The sequence below is a fragment of the Carya illinoinensis genome, chromosome 15, assembly GCF_018687715.1.
Source record: "Carya illinoinensis cultivar Pawnee chromosome 15, C.illinoinensisPawnee_v1, whole genome shotgun sequence".
Classification (NCBI taxonomy): domain Eukaryota; kingdom Viridiplantae; phylum Streptophyta; class Magnoliopsida; order Fagales; family Juglandaceae; genus Carya; species Carya illinoinensis.
This window is the reverse complement of record NC_056766.1, coordinates 38,352,513-38,377,279: the sequence shown is the minus strand read 5'-3', so window position 1 is coordinate 38,377,279 and position 24,767 is coordinate 38,352,513. Positions and strand designations below refer to the sequence as shown.

Here is a 24,767-nt window from a genome sequence, read left to right as displayed (position 1 = left end):
GATCGAGCTGTTTAGAAAAAACATCATTTAGATACAATGGATCTAAGATTTTGAGAATGATATTTTGATATTTTTTCTAATTGATTCCTTGAATACATACAATTATGCGTTTCCACAAGAATAAAAAATTTACTGAGTTACTTTTTTTTTTTTTGATAAAGGGGACGAAAAGTTTCAAATTCAGATTTTTCATTTAGAGAACTGAGTCATATGTCATCAGGCTATCAGACTCTTAATAAATTACTTTAACCGCAAGATAAGTTGGTTCTAAGGAAATTATAATGCAAACCGAGTTTGAAACTTCTAATATATTATTATGGGATGTGAGTGAAATGAATGTACGATTTATCAAGATTTAACTTGTTACCTATTGGGGATAAAGTTAGTGCAAGTGTTAAGTCCATCAAAGACGCATGGAAGATTATAAACCCTACCATGCTAAGATAAAAGTGACAAAAAGAGAAAGAGATGGTCTAACAATGACAAACTTTGATAAGACATAAAAAGAAGATGAGATATAGAACAACATATAAACCAAGCAGAAGAGAATTGAAAAAGAATGAAGAGATAAAACATAGAGCTCTAAGGCTACTTTTCAAGAGTTGCATGATTTTATAAAGCTGAATAAATCATATTATTAAATTTGAAAATATATCTAACATTATCCTTCCTTGGCATCCTTTTTATTGACAAAAGATAAAAACACTCGCTCTTTGTCTTAAAAAATATGAATGATTTTAAAATTACGTTTAGATGTTAAGTTAAGTTGAGATGAATTAAATTTTTTATAAATAATAGTGAGTTGAGATTATGAAATATGTTTTATAGGATCCACTTAATATATGTTTAGATATTAAAATAAGTTTATATATATATATATATATATATTTATGAAAAGTTGAAAAAGATTATGGGTCATGTGTGTAAAGATATGTTAGGTTAAAAATAAGTTGTGGGTCTCGTGTGTAAATAAATTTTGAGTTGAAATGAGTTTAGTAATTTAAGAGTTGAGTATTTAGACGTTAAACTTAGCATAAAACTAGACTAAGTCAATAGATCGAGTTCTACTGGCTCTAAAGTTTACTTTTTTTTTTTTTTTTTTTTTTTAATGAGAGAGTGAATATCATTATATTATTGATAATCATTTTTTGGAGCAATAATTTTGACCTTGCTATTATTGGAAAAAGAAATCTACCACTAGTTGGATAGACAAAAGTGGCAAGAATCTTATCATTTCAACAAAAGAAATTATAATTAAATCAAAGTTAAAAATCAGATAAATAATAAATAACAAATTTTTTTTATTGAAATGATCAATTTACCAACTTAAAATATGATATATCAATCAATATGATTAAAAATAATTTACATAATAATTTTTACAATATTTTATATAATCATATTTTAGATGAGAGTTTTTTTTTTTAAAATAACTTAAAAAATTAATATCGCTATCTTAAAACATAGTTACCATATGTTTAGTGTGGATATATTATTTATGAATAATGATAGACTTATTATCTTTCAACTATTATTTTATTATTTTTTTTACTTAATAGTTAAAGAAATGATCATTAATGAAATTATATATATATTTTTTATTTTTTTCTTAATGATTAAAAATGTTAAAAAAATATTTAAAAGAAAATAATAAAAAAATAAAAATTTCAAATATACTAATAGTGAAGGGGTGACAATAAAATAGTAATCATCATCCATTATTTATTATAATATATACTAGCTTGGCAGGCACGTGCAAGGCGGGTGCTTGACATGTTTATGTTATATTAATATTACTTATCCTTTATATGGTGTACATAGAAGTAGTAAATATCAGTGCTACCATTCCTCCACAAGCTCAAAGCACGTTTTCAATAAAACGAGGGTCGAGCTACTCGGACCGTGAGATTTAACCGAGAAAAGCGACCGATAATTAATTCACTAATAGTTAATTTTTAAATCATTAAATAAAAATAAAAAATAAAAACTTCATCAACCCCTTTAATCCATCACTTTTATCCATTCGAGTATCATCAATTTTATGTACAGTTATTTTATATATTTTTTTATTCATTTTACTGATATAATTAGTTAAATATTAAAAAAATAATAATACAATCAATCATATTAATAAAATATATAAAAAATATACAAAAATAACTATAAATAACATTTTCCAAAACAACAACATTACTTTACTTTTACAGTTTCATTTATCAGGCAGAAGAGTAAAGTTTCATTATAATCTAAAGAAAAGTAATCAAACTAAAATTAATGTGCATTTGTCAATTGTCATGATGAAGAGTATGCCTTTAGATGGAATATCATGCAGAGTCAGACACGGCACTAGGAAATGATGGGGGCAAAGTAGTACATAAAATCATTACATAACTTTAGAAACAATAGAAAATTCTTCAAATATTTATTTTTATATATTTTATTAATATAATTAATTATATTAATTTTTTTAATACGTAACTAATTATATAAATAGAGTAAAAATAATTATATATAAAATTTTATAAATAAAATTGCATCATCTTGTAAAAGAGGGGCATTTTTAGTACGGCTGTTGGCTGGCTTACTCGTGCCTAGCAGCCGCGCCTAAGCCCTCCTTCTGGCGGGCAAGCAAACCATCCACACCAAGCAAGCGGACAGGCCCCGCAATCCTAAATCCACACACTATTTAGATTTCATCCGTTGCCAACTTATATATATTATATGAAAAATGATATTCGCTGTGGTGAGGACGTAAATATTATATAAGTATTTTAAAAAATTAAATAAATACGAGACTTATATTAAAAGAAATTAAATTTTTAATAATAAATTAAATTTTTTCAAATCAATTGTATGATGTTTATATACTTTATAACTGTACGTAACATTATTATTTTATTATTCTTTAGATATAATTTTAGCTAGGTCTTTATTTCAGTATTGAAATTGGCTGAATCTACGGGCGAAAGGATAAATAATACATTCACCAGGTCAATGGAGACAGATGAACCAAACAAGGGGGTGGGGATGTAGGCGGGGGGGCCTCGTCGCTACACCGCGTGTGCGCCCGGCGAGATATAGAAAGGGCAGCTACCCATGCGTATAGAACGGATAGCAAGTCAAGTCTAATTATTTTTTTCTAAGTTTTAAGAAACTCTCTTTTCTTTTTTATTGAGATGAGAAAATAAATTTTACAATAAAAATAATAATAATTTAGCAAAGAAGAAATATTAATATTATACTGTTATTTTATTTTTATTTTTTAATTATTTAATAATAATAAATATGTCATATTATATATAATAAAAAAATAAAAAATTTTTCAAAAGAAATAAAAGATAAAAGGAAACGAGAAAACAGGAGAATCCCAGTTGACTAGCCAACAAGAACACTCACTGCAAAGAATACACCTAGGGTTTCTTACTTCACTTCCATTGTCGTTTTTACTTTCTTTTCTGTATCTATCTAATTTGCGTGAAGTTAACCACACTGCCCGTCTCTCTCTCTCTCTCTCTTTCTAAGCCGCAGACAAAAAATGCAGCTTCCCCAACTCATTCACTGACCCCGAAAGCTAACAGATGCCTTGAAATTGGACTTGAACCTCAGAATCTGCAGACCATTTTCATTCTTGGCCTCCCTCTTGAGAATCTGGGTTTTCTTTTAGGAGAAAACCCACCAAGTATACAAAATGCAGCTTCAAACGCTTCCCATTTTGCTTTTCACCTTTCTCATTGTGTTCCCCTTGTCAAGACCAGATCTGGGTTCGGACCGATCTGCACTCTTGGCCCTCCGGTCGGCAGTCGGTGGCCGGACCCTTCTCTGGAACGTCACCGAGTCGAACCCGTGCTCTTGGGCTGGAGTCGTATGTGAGGACAACCGTGTCACTGTGCTCCGTCTTCCGGGAGTGGCCCTCTCAGGCGAACTCCCCTCTGGCATTTTTGGCAACCTGACCCGTCTGCGCACTCTCAGTCTGCGTCTCAATGCTCTCACGGGTCAACTCCCCGCTGATCTCGCTTTATGCGGGAACCTTCGCAACCTTTACTTGCAAGGTAACCTCCTTTCCGGTGAAATCCCGGACTTCGTGTTCAGTCTTCATGACCTCGTTCGGCTCAATCTTGCTTCCAACAATTTCTCTGGCGGGATCTCTCTGGGTTTCAACAATCTGACCCGGTTGAAGACGTTGTTCCTCGAAAACAACCAACTCACAGGGTTGATTCCCCCTGAGTTGGACATCCCGAAGCTTGAGCAGTTCAATGTGTCCAACAATATGCTCAATGGTTCAGTACCAGAGAAACTTCAATCGTTTAAGGAGGATTCGTTTATGGGGAATTCACTATGTGGGCGTCCCTTTGAATCTTGTTTCGGGAATGTGACTGTTCCGGGCCAAGAAAGCGGAAACAATGGCGGAAAGAAGTTGTCCGGAGGTGCAATTGCGGGTATTGTGATTGGATCCGTATTGGCTTTCTTGGTTATCCTTGCAATTCTGCTAGTGTTCTGCCGGAAGAAGAGTAGCAACAAGCAAACGAGCACTGTGGACATTGCGATGGCGAAGCACCCGGAGGTGGAGATTCCGGGTGATAAACCTGCCGGCGACGTCGAGAGCGGCGGATATGGAAATGGGTATTCGGTGGCGGCCGCGGCCGCGGCAGCGATGACTGGGAATGGCAAGGCAGATGTAAACGGTGGTGGTGGAGGGGCTAAGAAGTTGGCGTTTTTCGGGAATGCAGCGAGGGTGTTTGATCTGGAGGATCTGTTGAGGGCCTCGGCAGAGGTTTTGGGGAAGGGGACGTTCGGGACGGCGTACAAGGCGGTGTTGGAAACGGGGACGGTGGTGGCGGTGAAAAGGTTGAAGGATGTGACAATTTCGGAGAGGGAGTTCAAGGAGAAGATTGATGCGGTGGGAGCAATGGATCATGAGAATTTGGTCCCTCTCAGGGCTTATTATTATAGCAGGGATGAGAAGCTGCTTGTGTATGATTACATGGCCATGGGAAGCTTGTCTGCACTTTTGCATGGTGAGCCTTCTTCTTGTATTGGTTTTGGTGATTCTTTGTTATGATTTCTTCCGGATGCATAATTCTACTAGATGATTCCTTGTTTTGGAAAATTCCTTTTTTTTTTTTTTTTTCAAAAAAAAAAAAAAAAAGAGATTGATTTTCCCTCTTTTTTCATGTCCAAGGGGGCTATGGGGCTGTTGTTTAGATCCCCTTTATTGATTTTGCTGGCTGAACTTTTATTGTTTCCTACTTGGTTTCATGGTTATTGACAAATTCAATGCAATTGGCGTTTGCTTGCTTGGATCCCTTGATTGATATTTTTCTTCTTAGATGGAGTTACTACTCATCTGGTTTGCATAAATCCAAGTATTGTGCTGTCTGCATAGACTTTTATTGCCAATGAATGGTTGCATAATTGACGTAATGTTCGTTAGCTTTCATTTGGTCATTGTTCAGCTATTCAGATTTGAGTTGTACATCAAAGGAGTGATATCATTTACTTAAGTGTATAACTTTTGAATTTTTCCAGCAACGCATTATAACTTTTTGGTCTCTTATTTTCCGCTACAGGAAATAAAGGTGCAGGCAGAACTCCACTGAATTGGGAAATTAGGTCTGCCATTGCACTTGGAGCTGCTCGTGGCATTGAGTATCTGCACTCCCAAGGTCCCAGTGTCTCTCATGGAAACATAAAATCATCCAACATCCTCCTCACCAAATCCTATGATGCCCGAGTTTCTGATTTTGGTCTCGCACACCTTGTCGGGCCCTCCTCCACTCCCAACCGAGTTGCTGGCTACCGAGCACCTGAGGTTACCGACCCTCGGAAAGTATCCCACAAGGCAGATGTCTATAGCTTTGGTGTTTTGCTCTTGGAACTGCTAACTGGGAAGGCCCCCACTCATGCCCTTTTGAATGAGGAAGGGGTCGATCTTCCCAGATGGGTGCAGTCCATTGTACGAGAAGAGTGGACTTCTGAGGTCTTTGATCTTGAGCTCCTCCGCTACCAGAACGTTCAGGAGGAGATGGTCCAACTATTGCAGCTTGCAGTAGACTGTGCTGCCCAGTATCCTGATAAACGCCCTTCAATGCCTGAAGTTGCAAAGCGCATTGAAGAGCTACGTCGTTTTAGCTTGCGAGAAGATCATGGCCCTCAGTCTGATCTCATCAATGAGTCAGATGATGTGTCTTCTCGGTAAGTTCTTCAGTGACTGCCACCATCCCTTCCTAATGGATTGTAGAAGACTCCACTGTTTTCTTATGCTCATATATTGTGTTAATTCTGGTGGTTTGGTTGTATGCTTGATCCCCCCCCCCCCCCCCCCCCCAAAAAAAAAATCTTCTTTCCTTAGGAGCCAACTGTCAATTTTTTCATTTCCTTTTGTAATTTTTTTTTCTCCTCCTATTCCCCCATTGTACTAGTTTGTTTTTTTTCCTTTTCTCATTAATACTTTGGGGTGGGTATCTGTTCCATTAGTTATTGTTGGATTATGGTGGTTGTAATTATTACTTTTGCTTTTACTTTCGCTTTTGCTTTTGGTGCAACTTTTGGCCTGCTGAAGTTGAGATGTTGCAGTTGCTTTTATAGGTTGGTTGTGACGTCTCTTCGTTTGATTCATCTCTTAAATCCATAGCATTGTGGCATAAGCTTAGATTCACATGCAAATCCTACCTTGGTAAAGATGTATTGATGCTCACCAAAGCCCTACCTTTTTTCTCCCCTTAAGCAACTGGTATTAGATGTTAGTAGTGTCAAAAATAAAAGTTGAGGGATGGGGTCCACACAAAAAGGGTAATAAAATGACAACTAGAGACAACTCGATGGTCCAATATATTTTTGGCTAATCAGGTACTAAGACAGAGCATTTTGAAGTTTGTCGATGTAATGGTCCAAAATGTTATCAGCCTTGCTATTGTAATTTAGTCTTTGGTATATTGGAGGGGATAGGACAGATGCACTGTTTCAAACTGATGTGGGGAAATACTTTGAAATAGAATGATATAAACGTAATCTTTTTGCAACCCTATTCTAAATAGATGGTATATTTTTGGTAAAATCATGTCACTTTTTTACAACTTATTTTTATTAAAATTCTCTCAATTTTATAACAGAGTTGAGTATGTAAACTCCAGAACTCTTCTGACAGCTACAGGAGTCATTGTGTGTAGGACTACCAATTATTGTATTCGAGTATTGAGCCTTGGTTCAGCACTTCAAGCTCTTACTCCTATGTTACATTCTGGTTGGTAGTCAGAAACAAACAACACAAATAGCACAGACAACCATTCAAAAAAGTATTCTAATTTCACCGAGAGAACACTTTCTGCAGCAACACATACTGCATAAACTTTGAAATTTCAAAACATCAAAGAGTGGCAGTCGAATGATACTGTCTTTGAAAGTTGATCATTTTTTCCTTTTTCGGTGGACCAAACCGCTGCATGTAAATGGAGGGAGGGGTCAGCTGTAAAAGATGCGTAGACTGTCTGATATCTGTGGTCCTACTCCCAGTTGATGGTTAATTGTTGTTGGCATCCAAAGCCTCGGAAACTTAAAAATCTATTTTAGGGTCTCCTAAATTTTGTTTTCTTTTCCTCAGTTTTGTAAAGAAGATTTAAATAAATAAAAAAAAGAACGTTGGAAAAGGAAACAAAGATACATATACCTTCCCAATTCCGATATGGGGTTTGTTTTATTGTTTGTCTATTTGCTATAGCTATCTATCTTGCTGTCATTTGCTTTGCTGAAGATTCAAAACGGCTCTGTAGTAAGATAAGTCCAAAACATTTCATCAAATGATACAAAAACTGGACACCCTCAGTCCCATTCTCAAAATGGACCAAGAACCCACTAGATGATAAAACACTTAGAGATCAACCTTTCCCTTGGTCAGTTTGTCCTACAAATGTTGTAGCTCAGGACAGAATACTTACAGGCTTCAGCAATATAAAGTATAAACCTTTGTGCAAGCTGGAAACAGTGCCATGTGAGGAGATTAGTCAATTCAGATTTGTATATTTTTTTTGTGATTTTTTGGAAGTTATTGCATATATTGTACCTGTCAATGATAAAGTTCTTGTTGACAACTTGGGACCAATCTGATCTATAAGAATAATGGTAACTTACCGTTGGGAGCTCCCGCTGGAATTTCTTTTCTATTTTTTTTTTGCTTCGTGATTAAAAAAATATTTTTTAATAATGTTGTGATTTTTTTTTTTAACAAAAAAATATTTAAAAGTGTTAAAGAGATATACGTTAAAAAAAAACTTCAATTTGTAGTGACGGGACCACCAACGGTAGAGTAGAACCACTCATAATAAAATAAGCGTTATGGAAATTGTAATTCTTTAGTTGGAAGCATTTGGTAGGTATGGCATACTGTCTTTAGTAATGTGGAGGCCTAAACATTCATTTGTTAGGTCTACAATGACAAAAATTTAGTAATTTATTTTACAGGCTGCAAAGTGCAACTTTGGATCTGTATTTTTTATTTTATATTTTATTTTTAGCATTAGATACTCATGGCTTAATTTCTCACATTGCCGTCAGAGCATTATTTTTTTTAAAATTTTTTTATTCTTATACAGTACACTCTTCATTTTTTTTATAGTTATACAGTACACTCTTCTATAAACCATCATCAGAATCCATCCCTGAACTTCAATTTATAGTACCAAGTTTGAGTTTCAATGCACACCTTGTGATCATTTCTATTTTAGTTTTTAATGTTCTTTTTTAATTCGATCATTTTTTACTTTCTTTTTTAGAGAATGATATGAAGACAAATCTCACTAACCTAAAACTTAAAATAGGGTGTCTTCTAGTTTTATAACTTTTATTGATAAAGTTTCTTAGAACTTAAAAACAAATAATGTTTAGTCAGTGGCCAAGAAAAAGTTGAAAAAAGAGGAAGGATTAATAAATTAATAATCAGGATTAATATTAGTGCTATACAACTATAGATTAGATATTAAATTATCAAAATTTCATAGGCTTGTTTATGAGCCCCCCCCCCCCCCCCCCTCTCTCTCTTCTTCTCTCCTTTCCCTTCTTCAAACAGCAATATAACTACTGAAATAAAAAGTGAAGTTGAAATAAGTTTTGTTGAATTGTTATAACTTAATAATATGTATGTTTATGCCAACAATCGCACTTTAGACTAGAACGAAAAAAAAAAAAAAAAAATCATTTTTGGCTTACAATGGTGACCCAAGTCTCAACCGGAGTCATCTAAAGCTGACGATAGCTGTTCGAAGCGGTGGTACTGTATCTATACATACTTCTATAGCAATAAATAAAAAATAAATACAAGAAATGTAAATAGTGATGGAGACATACTTACGTCGTTCGGCATATGATCAATAACCACAGTTTGTTTGAAGGACAAATCCACTATATATTAATATTTTACAACCTCTCAAACTATCTCATTTCTCTCTGTATAATGGAGGTTGGAGACCTTTTTTTTGGAGAAGATAATATCCTAGATTTCTTGTTTTCCGATTGAAGATGAACTTTGTGTTCCTGTAATCGTCCCCCCTAGTCCCTCATATCCTTTTTATTATGGCCCTGTCAATGATAGGTGAGGAAATAATATTTATGTTATTTCTCACTTACGTGTCCGATTAGTTTTTCTTCACATTTCTCATTTTTCTCTTTTCATCCTATCTTTTCTATTCTCATCTTATATTTACTTTTACTTGTCCATTCTTTGTCTTTTCTTATTTGCCTCCTAATTGTGGCCCATTGATGGTCTGGACTATCTATATCTGAGCCTACTATTTTTACAACCTTCAAAATATAAAAATGAATACATACATATACATACAAAAATTAATTATATAATTTCTACCAAACAAAATGCTGGGAGAAAGAAAATCTTATGTCATTCCTCCCTTATATATATGATTTGTTTTCCTTATCCTTTCTCATTTTTCTCTTTTTTTTCCTCTTTTTCCTCTTCTCATCTTATATTTACTTTTCCTTATCCCCTCTATATCTCTTCTTAATTTGCCTCCTAATGGTGACCCTTTGATGGGTTGGGCCTTGTATATCTGAATCTAATATTTTTATCACTTCAAAGTATATAAATAAATACAGACACATATATATAAAAATTAACTATATAATTCCTACCAAACAAAATGCTGGAAGTAAAAAAAATCTTATGTCATTCCTTTTTTATGTGTCTTACTTGTTTTCCTTCTCATTTCTCATTTTTTTTCCTCTCTTTCCTCTTCCCATCTTACATTTGCTTTTACTTGCCTCCTAATCAAAGTTTTGAATACCGTTTCGGTAGCCGTTTTGTTTAAGCCATTGGAATGAAATATTTCAATACAAGTACCGTTTCAGGATTAATTATATATTATATATAAATAATTATATGTATATATACACCATCAACCAATATAATAAATACATATATATGTAAGTGTGTATCATGTATATGTGTATATATATGGAATAATTAAAAATTTATAAAAATGAATATAAGTTCAAAAAATCAAAAATTTGAGTTGAGAAATAGAAACAAAGAAAAATAAATAAAAGAATAGAGAAATTATTAAAAATAATGATATTTAAAAAAGAGAGAACGAGGGAACATATTTAAAGTTACAAAAAATTTAAAATGATATAAATACATTTTATATTTTAGAACCAATTAAATACCATCTGAATTTAAATTTTACAAAAATGTCATTCAAGTCCAAGAAAATTATAAAAACAGTTCAAAACGAAATAGGATCCAAAATGCCAATTCTGGTCGAAATGGCCAGAATTTGATCGGAATGGCCGAAACAGATCAGAACGGGCCTAAATTTGGAATGAAACGGAACAATGAGGTTTAGTGTACCGAATAATACACTTAAACAAAAAATTCTAACCAGAACGGAACAAAATTCAAAACTATACTCCTAATGGTGGCCTTTTGATGGGTTAGGTCTTGTATATTTGAGTCTACTATTTTTATCCCATTTAAAGTATATAAATAAATACAAACACATACATACAAAAATTAGTTATATGATTTCTACCAAACAAAATGCTGGAGTTAAGAAAGTTTTTTGTCATTCATCTCTTAAGTGTCTAACTTGCTTTCCTTCATTTTTCTCATTTTTCTCTTTTCTTCCTCTCTTTCTTCTTCCCATCTTACATTTCATTCTCCTTGTCCATTCCTTGTTTCTTCCTACTTGTCGCCTAGTGGTAGCCTTTTGATGGACTAAGTCTTATGTATCCGAGCGTACTATTTTTACCCTTTCAAATTATATAAACGAATACAAACATATACATACAAAAATTAGTTTTATAAATTCTACCAAACAAAAAGCTAGTAGTAAGAAAACTTTATCTTATTCCAAAAGAAAACCTTATGTTATTCTTTTCTGTCTAACTTGCTTTCATTCGCCTTTTTCATTTTTCTCTTTTTTTCCTCTCTTTCCTGTTCTCATCATTTGCTTTTCTTTGTCCTCTCATTGTCTCTTCTTACTTGCCTCCTGACAATGGCCCTTTGATGGACTAAGCCTTTTATATCTGACCCTATTAATTTTACCCAATTGAAAGTATAAAAATAAATAAAGACACATACATATAAAAAGAGAAATGATATTTGCAGTCGTGGTTGTGCAAGCGGTATGCAGTCACTTTGAAAAAAATGAATTAATATGGGATCAACATGAAAAAAAAACTAACTTTTTAATCGTGGACCCTACTCTTTTTCAAAGCGATTGTGCGGTGTTTACAATTCCACGACTGTACGTAGCATTGCTCATATAAAAATTAGTCATATAATTTCTACCAAAAAAATTAAATTCTAGGACTAAAAAAACCTTATTTCATTCTTCCATTGCGTGTCTGACTCTCTTTAAATCTCCTTTTATATTTTTCTCTTTTTTCTGTCTTTCATCTTCCCATCTTATATTTACTTTTACTTGTCCCCTCCTTATCTCCTCTTACTTCTCCTAATGGTGGCCCTTTGTTAGGCTAGACCTTATATATCTGAGTATACTACTTTTACCCACTTTAAAGTTTGTAAATGAATACAGACACATACATACAAACAGTAATCATATAATTTCTATTAAACAAAATGGTAGGAGTAAGAAAACCTTATGTCATTCTTCCCTTACGTGTCTGACTTGCTTTCATTCCCCTTTCTCATTTCTTATTTTTTTCCTCTATTTCCTCTTCCCATCTTACATTTGTTTTTCTTTATCTCCTCCTTGTCTCTTTTTACTTGCCTCCTAATGGTGGCATTTTGATAGGCTGAGTCTTGTATATCTGAATTTTATATTTTTACCCCCTCAAAGTATATAAATGAATACAGAGACATATATACAAAAATTAGTTATATAATTTCTACCAAACAAAATGCTGGAAGTAAGAAAACCTTATGTTATCCCAAAAGAAAACCTTATTTTATTCATCCCTTATATGTCTAACTTCATTTCATTCACTTTCTCATTTTTCTCTTTTTTTCTCTCTTTCCTTTTCCCATTTTATATTTACTTTTCCTTATCTTGTCCTTATCTCTTCTTACTTTCCTTCTAAATATGGCCCTTTGATGAGCTGAGCCTTGTATATTTGAGTTTATTATTTTTAACTTTTTAAAATATATAAATAAATATAGACACATACAAACAAAAATTAGTTATATAGTTTCTACCAAATAAAATACTAGAAGTAAGAAAGCCTTATGTCATTCTTCCCTTACGTGTCTGACTTGCTTTCCTTCCCCTTTCTTATTTTTCTCTCTTTTTTTCACTCTTTTCTCTTCCCATATTAGATTTTTTTTCCATGAATCCTCATTGTCTCTTCTTGCTTGCCTCCTAATGGTAACCCTTTGATGGGTTAGGGCTTGTATAGCTGAGCATATTGTTGAGTATTGTGGAGTCTGGTCCACATCTTTCGAGCAGAGGCATTGGCTGCTCGAGCGAAATTAGACAGAGTGGAACGTTCAAAGATAGCTCGACAGTGAGCTCGAGCGGTTGCGGGAAGGAAGTTCGCTCGACGTGCGCTAGACACGCCGCTCGAGCGAACATTGATTTTACACGAATTTTAGGGTTTTTCAGTCGTTTGAGTATATATATGTTATTTTTGACATATGGTCGTACTGTAGAAGAATAGTAATCGTCATATCATTGTATTGTGATTCCTCAGTAATAAAAATCCTCTGCAGCTCCTGTGGACGTATGCAATTTGCCGAACCACGTAAATTTTTGTGTCGTGTGTGATTGATTTCTCTTTCGTATTTATTTTTTCACTTTATTGTCATCGTCTTTCACAACACATACTATTTATACCCTTTCAAAATATATAAATGAATATAGACATATACATACAAAAGTTAGTTAAATAATTTCTACCAAACGAAATGCTGGAAGTAAAAAAACCTTATATCATTCAACCCTTACATGTCAAACTTGTTTTAATTCCCCTTTTTAATTTTTTTTTCTTCTCTTTCCTTTTTCCTCTTTCCATCTTACATTTGTTTTTCCATGTCCTCTCATTGTCTCTTCTTACTTGCTTCCTAATGATGGCCCTTTGTTGGATTGGTCATTGTCTATCTTAATCTACTATTTTTATCCTATTAAAAGTATATAAATGAATAGAGACACATACATAAAGAAAGTAGTAATATAATTATACCAAACAAAATGCTTGGAATATGAAAACTTCATGTCATTCCTCCCTCACTTACTTTTTTTTTTCCATTTTTTTATTTCTCTCTTTTTTTTCGTATCTTTCCTCTTCTCATCTTATACTTGCTTTTCATTGTCCCCTCCTTATTCCTTCTAACATGTCTCCTAATGGTGGCTCTTTGATGGGTTGTGCCTTATATATTAACGCATACTATTTTTTACACCCTTCAAAGTATATAAATGAATACAAACACATACATACAAAAATTAGTCATATAATTTCCACCAAACAAAATGCTTGGAGTAAGAAAACTTTATGTCATTCATCTCTTACGTGTCTGACTTGCTTTCTTTTCCCTTTCTCATTTTTCACATTTTTTCATATCTTTCCTTTTTCCATCTTATATTTATGTTTTCTTGTCCCCACCATATCGCTTCCTACTTATCTCTTAATGATGGCCCTTTGATGGGTTTGGCCTTTTATATCTAAGCCTATCATTTTTTCCCTTCAAAGTATATAAATGAATATATATATATATACATAAAAAAAATTAGTCATATAATTTCTACCAAACAAAATGCTGGGCGTAGAAAAACCTTATGTCATTCCTCCCTTGCGTGTATAATTTGCATTCATTTTATTTTCTCATTTTTCTTCTTTTTTACCTCTCTTTCATCTTCCCATCATACATTTATTTTTTTTTCCTCTCTTTATCTCTTCTTACTTGTCTCCTAAGGTGACCCTTTAATGGGCTGAGCCTTGTATATATGTGCCTACTATTTTATCCCTTTCAAAATTTATAAATTAATACAGACACATACATACAAAATGTAGTCATATAAATTCTACCAAATATAATGTTGGGAGTAAAACAACCTTATGGCATTCCTCCCTTACGTGTCTAACTTACTTTCTTTTTCTCTTCTCATTTTTCTCTTTTTTTCCATTCTTTTATTTTCTCATATTACATTTACATTTCTTTATCTCGTCCTTATCTTTTCTTACTTTCCTCCTAATGATAGCCCGAGTTTTGTATATTTGAGCCTACTATTTTTACCCTTCCAAAATATATAAATGTATACATCCAAATACATTCAAAAATTAATTATATAATTTCTACCAAACAAAATGTTGGAAGTAAAAAAACCTTAAGTCATTTATCCCTTCCGTGTATAACTTACTTTCATTTTTCTTTCTCATTTTTTCATCTCTTTCCTCTTTCCATCGTACATTTATTTTTTCTTGTCCCCTCCTTATCACTTCTTACATGTCTCCTAATGGTAGCCCTTTGACGAAATGAGTCTTGTATATCTGAGCCTACTATTTTTATCCCTTCAAAGTATATAAATGAATACAAATACATACATATAAAAAGAGAAAATCTTCCCACCAGATACTCCGTTTATGTGTAATCAATGGAAAAAAATGAAAACATGACACGTATGGAATACACCAACTAAATGAACAAACCACGTCGCACTGCATTAGGCACAATCTGTCTCTTACACATCACGAGTTTCTTCACTGTGTCTCTCTGCTTCCCCTCTCTCTCTCTCTATTGGGAACCCAACCGTGCCTGAGAAATCTTCATGCGAGAATCCAGAAAGCCGAACTCAGAAAGAGGAACATCCTGCTTCGAACCAACTGAGAGGCCAACCTAGAAACCACATCCTCCTGCTTCGAACCCAGAAAGCCGAACGCTGAACCCACGTCGTCCTGCTTCGAATCCATATCCAAATGCTTCGAACCCACGCCGTCCTGCTTTGAACCCAGAAAGCCGAATCCACTTCATCCCGCTTTGAACCCAAAAAGCCGAACCCAGATCATCCCTACGCCGAACCCATCAAGCTTCGAACCCAGAAAATGCGTCAAACCAATCGAACCCAGAAACCCACCCATCAAGCTTCAAACCCAGAAAACGCCCCTGCTTCGAACCCATTTTTACAACCCTATTCACATGCCTCTCCCCCGTAAACCCAACCGAAACCTATAAAAACCCTAACCCTCCATCATTTTACAGAACAACAAGGAAATAGAAAAAATAAAATAAAAAATTTGCTGCCTTACAGAATGAAGGTAAAGGTTCTCTTTAGAAGCAAGTTTGAATCATTATTTCCCCATTTTATATTTCTTAATTATTTAGTACCCGAATTAATTAGTACCTTCATTATTTCTGTTTGGCATTATTTAGTACCTGAATTGGTTTTGTTGTTCTGTAAATTTCAATGCCTGATGGTTTGTTCTGTAAATTTCAATGCCTGATTTGTTCTGTAAATTTCAATGCCTAGAGTTATCATGCATATACTGGTTTGTTCTGTAAACTGGTTTGTTGTTTAGAATATTTTGGCAAATGCATGTTTTAACATTTTTATATTTATAATGGATTTAATGATAAGATTAAATCCATTGCTCAACATGGATTGATGCCTTGAAATTTTAGATACTAGATAAATTAGATAAATTATTGGCTATTGCACGGCATTGATATGTAGGCTTATGTCTTGGATTGTCTAATATTAATCGGCATCACAAATGCAGTACACTGATGATGAGAGTGGTGCAGAACCACTTTGCCATTGTGGGATTCCAGCAAAGCTAAGGATTTCTGCCAAAAATACTAGTTTTGGCAGACGGTTCTTAAATTGTCCAAACTATAAGATGAAAAGACAATACTCATTTTTTCAATGGATTGATTTTGAACAAGAACTAAACCATTGTTGCAAAATGACATTGGAATTAGCTTAAAGAAGAAATGACAGGATCAGCCAAGAACGTGTAATGGCTGAGGAAGTAAAATTTAAAGCTATGGAAAAGAAGTACAAAGGAACATTATTCTTGTTATGGTTATGTGGCGTTGTGCTTTGTGCTGTAATTATTTTTTATTTGAACAATAATCATGTATGTCAGTTCCAATGCTAATATTATATGGTTAGTGTTTGGGACCAACAATATGAATGTAACTGCCCATTTTGGTAATAGATGTAATGCTGTCATTTGTGAATTAAATTTAGTGGTTTTAACTCCATTCCACTTTTAAATACCAACAATATGAATGTAGTGCTCTCACTGTAATAGTACGTCTGAGACTCTGAATGCATGGGCCACTTCGGTTTGCTTTACACTATAAAATCTGGATATGGGATTAAACTTTGTGAAGTAAATTTTCTTATAATAAATTTTTTGCTTTTAAATACCAACAATATAAATTTGAATGGGCCACTAAAGCATCTGGATATGGGATTAAACACACAAAAGTTTATTTTCTGGTTATGGTAACACGTGAATACGTGAATATGAACATAGTGAATACATGAGCAGTCTGAATAAATAGGGGCACACATATATAACGCCCAATAGTCTGAATAACCAGCAAAATTACGTCCAACAGTCTGAATAAAATGCAAAGATATGCCCAACAGTCTGAATAAAATACAAAGACAGTACAACACAAATCTTCCAGTTCAGCGTGGTATGCCACTTCAACACAAAATGCTCCAATAGTTAGCTACTCTGCAAAAAAGCAAGCACAAGATGGGTAAAAAAAATTAGCAACAAATTTTTTAAAAAAATAAGGGTAAAAAAAAAAAAAAAAAAACAGTTGCAAATAAAATAAACACTAACCTCATCTAATTTTGTTCTTCAATATCAAGCCGTTGTGATATGTTTTCATTTATATTTCCAATATCCCTACAAAAAAATAGAACAAGACAATAAGCATCAAAATGACTTGTTAAGTTATTATATTATAAAACCAAAAAAATTTTTGATATAAGTATTATACCCGAACGATGGGCAGTTGTTCTTCGTATGACCCTCAATTTTGCAAATGCTACAACGTCTTTTCTTCACTGTTTGAGTTTCTTTCGGGTTCTTTGCTCTCAAGGATTTCGGTCTTCCTTTCGTTGGCACACGTTGAGGATCTTGTATAGTTTGTGAGAAATTTGATATTACTTGTGATCTTAACATAGGGGAATCATTATGTGACATGTCCCCGACTTTGAAATTTCTTTCTCCAATATCTTCCATTAAAAGCAACTCATTGTGGACATTCTCTAAGGCAAGAGAAAGGTGGTTCATTTTAAAACTTGATTGTGAGCCAAGGTCTACAACATCGTAAAACTGCATCATCAACTTGTTTTTTCACATTATCAGATCTTCTTGTGTCATTACATGCCCCTCAGAAACTGGTAACTCAAGTATAGCTCAACTCTTAGCATTGATTGTCCATCGCTCAACCACATAGTGATATGACAACACATCTAATTTTGTTTCTTTGTTAGGACACATAAGATATGCTTACAAACAATACCCAGAAACTCAAACATATGACATGTACATATTGCCTTCGCTTCTCCACTCTCCAAAGTCACATAATAAATGGGTTTCTCTTTGCCAGTAGGTGCCACTGCATACATCTTACTTTCACTCTCTTTCTGAACTTTGGACGCTTTGTATCGTTGGCTATTAAATAGCTCATCTTGAAAAATTTCGAATGACTTCCTTGTATACACTGACGCCGCCTCTTCCTCAATTGACCAACATATTTTCAAAATCGCCTTAGTTGATTTCGCTCTCACATCCTTCTCTTTTTCCTTAAAATAGCGTGCATCTAAGGCTTTCTCATACTGATGAACAAAATCACTCACCATCGTGCTCGAACGAACATAATCCTTGAAAAATTTATTCATGCTCTCACTCCTTTGCGTGGTTGACATACCAGCACAAAGTCTTGTGGACAGTTTCTACTCGTCACTATCTCAACGTCATCACTATCTGAACTCCACCCAAAATCCTTCGTCTCAACATAAAACAATGTAATCAATAAAATATCAATTAACATATTTAATAAAATGCTTTTTAATAGACAAATGAATAATATCTCAGCCAATAAAATGCTTTTTAACATATCCATTATGAAAAAAACCTTCTGCAAAGGCTTGCGGATTAGATTAATAATACCACATCATTTAATCAAATGTAGTCGGTCTATCATGAATTCATTTTTATAAATATATAATATTAGTACTCGATCTTTACTTGATTGTTATTTAAATCTACCGAGGTTATATATCTCCTATACTGATGATCATACATTTTTTGTAATTATTTCACCACATGAGAATCCAATTATTTCAAATTATTTTAATGCATAAATTTTATTTTAGATTATGGAAACCATATTCCTTTAAAAGAAAACTGTAGCATAGCAAATAATAGAAAACCAAGCAAATTTAATAACATCATGTTGACTGTGCCAAATGTGCGAATAATGGTAAATCAAAGCCAAGCCAAAACCCTACAAAAAAAAAAAAAGAAAAGGCAAAGATCATTACAAATAGAGAAAATATTCCCACTGAAAATTAGGAAAATAATATAAAAAAATAAAACCCTAATCCTCTGGAAAATAATAGAGAAAAATCAAATCGGAACCTCAAAAAATCTAAATAAAAATTTCATGGGCTCAACAAATCCGAATAGGAATAAAAAAAAAAAAAAAATGGAAGCTTGCTAGTAGGAATTTCATGGGCTAAGAAAATCCTAATTCAAAAACTCAAAAAATCTAAATAAACATAGTTAAACAAATAATGAAGAAAAAATGATGAGAAAATAATACTCACCAGTGAAAAATAATACGAAAATATGGCTTCAAAAAAATCTTGATGCGTGATCTTAATGCGTGATGCTGCTTCCAGTAAGAGAGAAAGAGTGTTCTTCGGTCACCAGAGGGATTTTCGGAGAGAGAGAGAAAGTAGGGGGGAGGCGCTTGACATAAATGAAGAGTTATGTTCCTATACTTTGCACTTTATTTGGACTTTTAAGACATGCATACGTGTCATGTTTTCATTCATTTCCGTTGATTACACATAAACGGATTATCCGGTCGGAATCGTTTCTCATATAAAAATTAGTCATATAATTTTTATCAAATAAAATGTTAGAAGTAAGAAAACCTCATTTTATTTCAAAAGAAAACTTTATGTTATTCCTCCCTTACGTGTCTAACTTGCTTTCCTTCCCGATTCTTATTTTCCTCTATTTTCTAATTTTATCATTTGATTTTCCTTGTCCCATCATTGTCTCTTTTTACTTGCCTCTTAGTGGTGAGCCTTTGATGAGCTGAGTCTTGTATATCTAAACTTACTATTTTTACCCCTTGAAAGTATTTAAATGAATATAGATACATACATACAAAAATTAGTCATATAATCTCTACCAAACAAAATTTCAGGAGTAATAAAACCTTATATCATTCATCTCTTGCGTGTCTGACTTGCTTTCTTTATTTTTTCTTATTTTTCATTTTTTTCCTCTATTTCATCTTTCCTTCATACATTTACTTTTTTTTCCCCTCATTGTTTCTTCTTACTTGTCTCCTAATGATGGTCATTTGATGAGTTGAGTCTTATATCTGAGTTTACTATTTCTTACCTCCTTCAAAGTATATAAATGAATCCATATATAGGATGTCATTAGGAGGTAAGTAAGAAAATACAATGATAGAACAATGAGAAGTAAATATAAGATTGGAAAGTGAGAGAGGAAAAAGAGAAAAAAATAAGAAAGAAAAAGGAAAGCGAGTTAGACATATAAGGGAGGAATGACTTAAAGTTTTCTTACTTCCAGGATTTTGTTTGGTAGAAATTATATAACTAATTTTTGAATGTATGTGTTTGTATTTATTTACATATTTAGAAAGAGTAAAAATAGTAGACTCAAATATGCAAGGCTCAGCCCATCAAAGGACCACTAGTAGGAGGAAAATAAGAAGAGACAAGGACGAGACAATGAAAAGTAAATGTAAGTTGGAAAAACGAAAGAGAAAAAATAGAAAATTGAGAAGGGAAAAGGAAAATAAGTTAGACACGTAAGGGAGGAATGCCATAAGATTTTCTTACTTCCAATATTTTGTTTAGTAGCAATTATATGACTACTTTTTATATGTATGTATCTCTATTCATTTATAAATTTTAAATGAGGCAAAAATAGTAGACCTCTTGAAAGTATATATATGAATATAGACACATACATGTAAAAATTAGTCATATAATTTATACCAAACAAAATGATAGGAGTAAGAAAACGTTATGTCATTCCTCCAATATGTGTCTTGCTTGTTTTCATTCCCCTTTTTCCTTTTCTCTTCTTTTCCTCTATTTCCTCTTCCCAACTTAGATTTGATTTTCCTTATCCCCTCATTGTCTCTTTTTACTTATCTTATAATGGTGCCTTTTTGATAGTCTGGGTCCTGAATATATGAGCCTATTATTTTTATCCCTTTAAAGTATATAAATGAATACAGATATATACATACAAAAATTAATCATATAATTTCTACAAAACAAAATGCTAAAGATAAGAAAACCTTATTTTTTTCCAAAAGAAAACCTTATATTATTCCAAAAGAAAACTTTATGTTATTCTTTCCTTACGTATCTGACTTGATTTCCTTCTAATTTCTTATTTTTCTCTTCTTTTTTTTCACCTCTTTCATTTTCACATCATTTACTTTTTCATATCCTCTCATTGTCTCTTCTTATTTACCTCTTCTTATTTACCTCCTGAGGGTGACCTTTTGATAAACAGGACATTACAAATATGAACCTACTATTTTGACCACCTTGAGAGTATATAAATGTATACAGTCGCTTACACACAAAAATTAGTTATATAACTTCTTCCAAACAAAATGTAGAGAGTAAGAAAATCTTATATCATTCTTCCATTGCTTGTCTGACTTGCTTTATTTCTCATTTCGTATTTTTTTCTTTTTCTCTTCAATTTTATCTTCCCATCTTACATTTACTTTTCTTTGTCCCCTCATTGTCTCTTCCTACTTGTTTGCTAATGATGGCCCTTTGATGGGTTGGGTCTTGTATATCTAAACCTACTATTTTTACCCCTTCAAAGTATATAAAAGAATACAGACAAATACATACAAAAATTAGTCATATAATTTCTACAAAACAAAATGCTAGAAGTAAGAAAACCTTATTTATTCCAAAAGAAAAACTTATGTTATTCCTCACTTACATGTCTGACTTACTTTCTTTCTCATTTCTCATGTTTCTTTTTTTTCCTCTATTTTCTCTTCCCATCATTTGCTTTTCTTTGTCCCCTCATTGTCTCTTTTTACTTGCCTCTTAAAGGTGCCCTTTAATAGGCTGGACCTTGTATATCTGAACCTAATATTTTTACACCCTTGAAAATATATAAATGAATACAGTCACATACATATAAAAATTAGTCATATAATTTTTACCAAACAAAATGCTAGAAGGAAGAAAACCTTATATCATTCCTCCCTTGCATGTCTAACTTGTTTTCTTTCTCAATTCTTATTTTACTCTTATTTTCATCTCTTTCGTCTTCTCATCTTACACTTACTTTTCTTTGTCCCCTCCTTATATTTTCTTACTTATCTCCTAATGTTGACCCTTTGATGAGCTAGGCCTTATATATCTGACTCTATTATTTTTACCCTATTCAAAGTTTACAAATGAATACAGACACTTACATATAAAAAGTAGTCATATAATTTCTACTAAACAAAATATTGGGATTAAGAAAATCATATGTCATTCCTCCCTTACGTATCTACTTACTTTCCTTTCCTTTATCAATTTTCTCTTTTTTTCCTCTTTCTTTTTTCCAACTTACATTTACTTTTCATTATCTCATCCTTATTTCTTTTTATTTTCCTTCTAATAGTGGTCATTTGATGGGATGAGCATTGCATATTTAAGCCTACTATTTTTATCCATTCTAACTATATAAATGAATAAAAACATATACCTTAAAAAATTAGTTATATAATTTATACCAAACAAAATAATGGAAGTAAGAAAATATTAAGTCATTTATTCCTTACATGTTTAACACACTTTCATTTTCATTTTTTTTTTCTTTTTTTCCTTTCTTTCGTTTTCCAATCTTATATTTACTTTTCCTTACCCGATCATTTTTTAATAGTAGCCCTTTGATGGACAAGGCCTTATAAATATGAGTTTACTGTTTTTAACCCATTGAAAGTATATATAAGAATATAGACTTATATATACAAAAATTAGTCATATAATTTATACCAAACAAAATGCTGGAAGTAAGAAAACCTTATGTCATTCCTCCATTACATGTCTGATTTGTTTTCCTTCCACTTTCTCTTTTTCTCTTTTTTTCCTCTATTTCCTCTTCTCAACTTACATTTGTTTTTCTTTATCCGCTACTTGTCTTTTTTTACTTGCCTCATAATGGTGCCTTTTTGATAAGCTGGTTCTTATATATCTGAACCTATTATTTTTATCCCTTTAAAATATATAAATGAATACATATATATACATACAAAAATTAGTCATATAATTTCTACAAAATAAATTGTTGAGATAAGAAAATCTTATGTTATTCCAAAAGAAAACCTTATATTATTCTAAAAGAAAACCATATGTTATTCTTCCCTTACGTATCTGACTTGCTTTTTTTCAATTTTCTCATTTTTCTCTCTTTTTTTTATCCCTTTCATCTTCACATCATTTGGTTTTTCTTGTCTCCTCCTTGTCTCTTTTTACTTACTTCTTAATGGTGTCCCTTTGATGGGCTAAACTTTTTATATCTGAACCTACTATTTTTAACCCTTTGAAACTATATAAAGAAATACAGACACATACATATAAAAATTAATCATATAATTTCTATCAAATAAAATGCTGAGAGTAAGAAAATCTTATGTAATTCATTCCTTACGTGTCTGACTTGCTTTCTTTCTCCTTTCTTATTTTTCTCTTTTTTTCTTCTCTTTTGTCTTCTCAACTTACATATACTTTTCTTTATCCCCCATTGTCTCTTCTTACTTGCCTTATAATGGAGGCATTTTGATGGGTTAGGTCTTTTATATCTGAGTCTATTATTTTTTACTCTATTTTAAATTATATAAATGAATACACATATATAAATAAATACAAAATTAGTCATATAATTTCTACCAAACAAAAAGCTGAGAGTAGGAAAACTTTATATCATTTCTCCCTTGCATGTCTGACTTACTTTCTTTCTACTTTTTCATTTTTCTATTTTTTACCTATCTTTCCTCATCTCATCTTATATTTATTTTTCCTTGTCATCTCTTTGTCTCTTCTTACTTGTCTCCTAATGGGGACCCTTTTATGGGTTAGTCCTTATATATTTGTGATTACTATTTTTACCCCTTTTAAAATTTATAAATGAATACAGATACATACATACAAATAGTAGTCATATAATTTCTACTAAACAAAATGTTGTGAGTAATAAAACCTTATTTTATTCATTCCTTATGTGTCTAACTTATTTTCCTTTTCCTTTCTCGTTTTTCTCTTCTCTTTTTTTCTTTCTTTCACTGTCTCATCTTATATTTACTTTTTATTTTCTCATATTGTCTCTTCTTCCTTTCCTCCTAATGGTAGTCATTTGATTGGCCGAGTCTTGTATATTTGAGCCTATTATTTTTACCCATTCAAAATTTATAAATGAATACAGATGCAGACATTCAAAAATTAGTTATATAATTTCTACCAAACAAAATGCTGAAAGTAAGAAAATCTTATGTCATTCCTCCATTACGTGTCTGACTTGTTTTCCTTCGAGTTTCTTATTTTTCTCTTTCTTTTTTCTGTTATTTCCTCTTGCCATCTTATATTAGCTTTTCCTTATCTCATCCTTATCTCTTTTTACTTACCTCACAGTAATGCCTTTTTTATGGGCTATGTCTTATGTTTCTGAGTTTATTATTTTTATCTCTTCAAAGTATATAAATGAATATAGACACACATACATACAAAAATTAGTCATATAATTTCTACCAAACAAATTGTTGGAAGTGAGAAAACTTTATGTTATTCTAAAAGAAAATCTTATGTTATTTTTTCCTTACATGTCTAACTTCCTTTCCTTCCCCTTTCTCATTTTTCTCATTTTTTTTTATCTCTTTCCTCTTCACATCATTTGCTTTTCATTGTCCCCTTATTGTCTCTTCTTGCTTGCCTCCTAATGGTGGCCTTTTCATGGGCAGGGCCTTGTAAATCTAAGTTTACTATTTTTACCACTCAAAAATATATAAATGAATATAAATACATACATACAAAAATTAGTTATATAAT

General features: G+C 32.5%; 1 protein-coding gene across 1 annotated transcript; it reads left to right on the top strand.

Annotated features, from left to right (window-relative positions):
* Positions 1-3,372: 3,372 nt before the first annotated feature.
* Positions 3,373-6,542, top strand: LOC122296464 (probable inactive receptor kinase At1g48480). Its single transcript, XM_043106203.1, has 2 exons — positions 3,373-5,015; positions 5,568-6,542. The coding sequence occupies exons 1-2, from the start codon at positions 3,689-3,691 to the stop codon at positions 6,194-6,196; spliced, it is 1,956 nt and encodes a 651-aa protein (XP_042962137.1). The 5' UTR covers positions 3,373-3,688; the 3' UTR covers positions 6,197-6,542.
* The last annotated feature ends 18,225 nt before the right edge of the window (positions 6,543-24,767 follow it).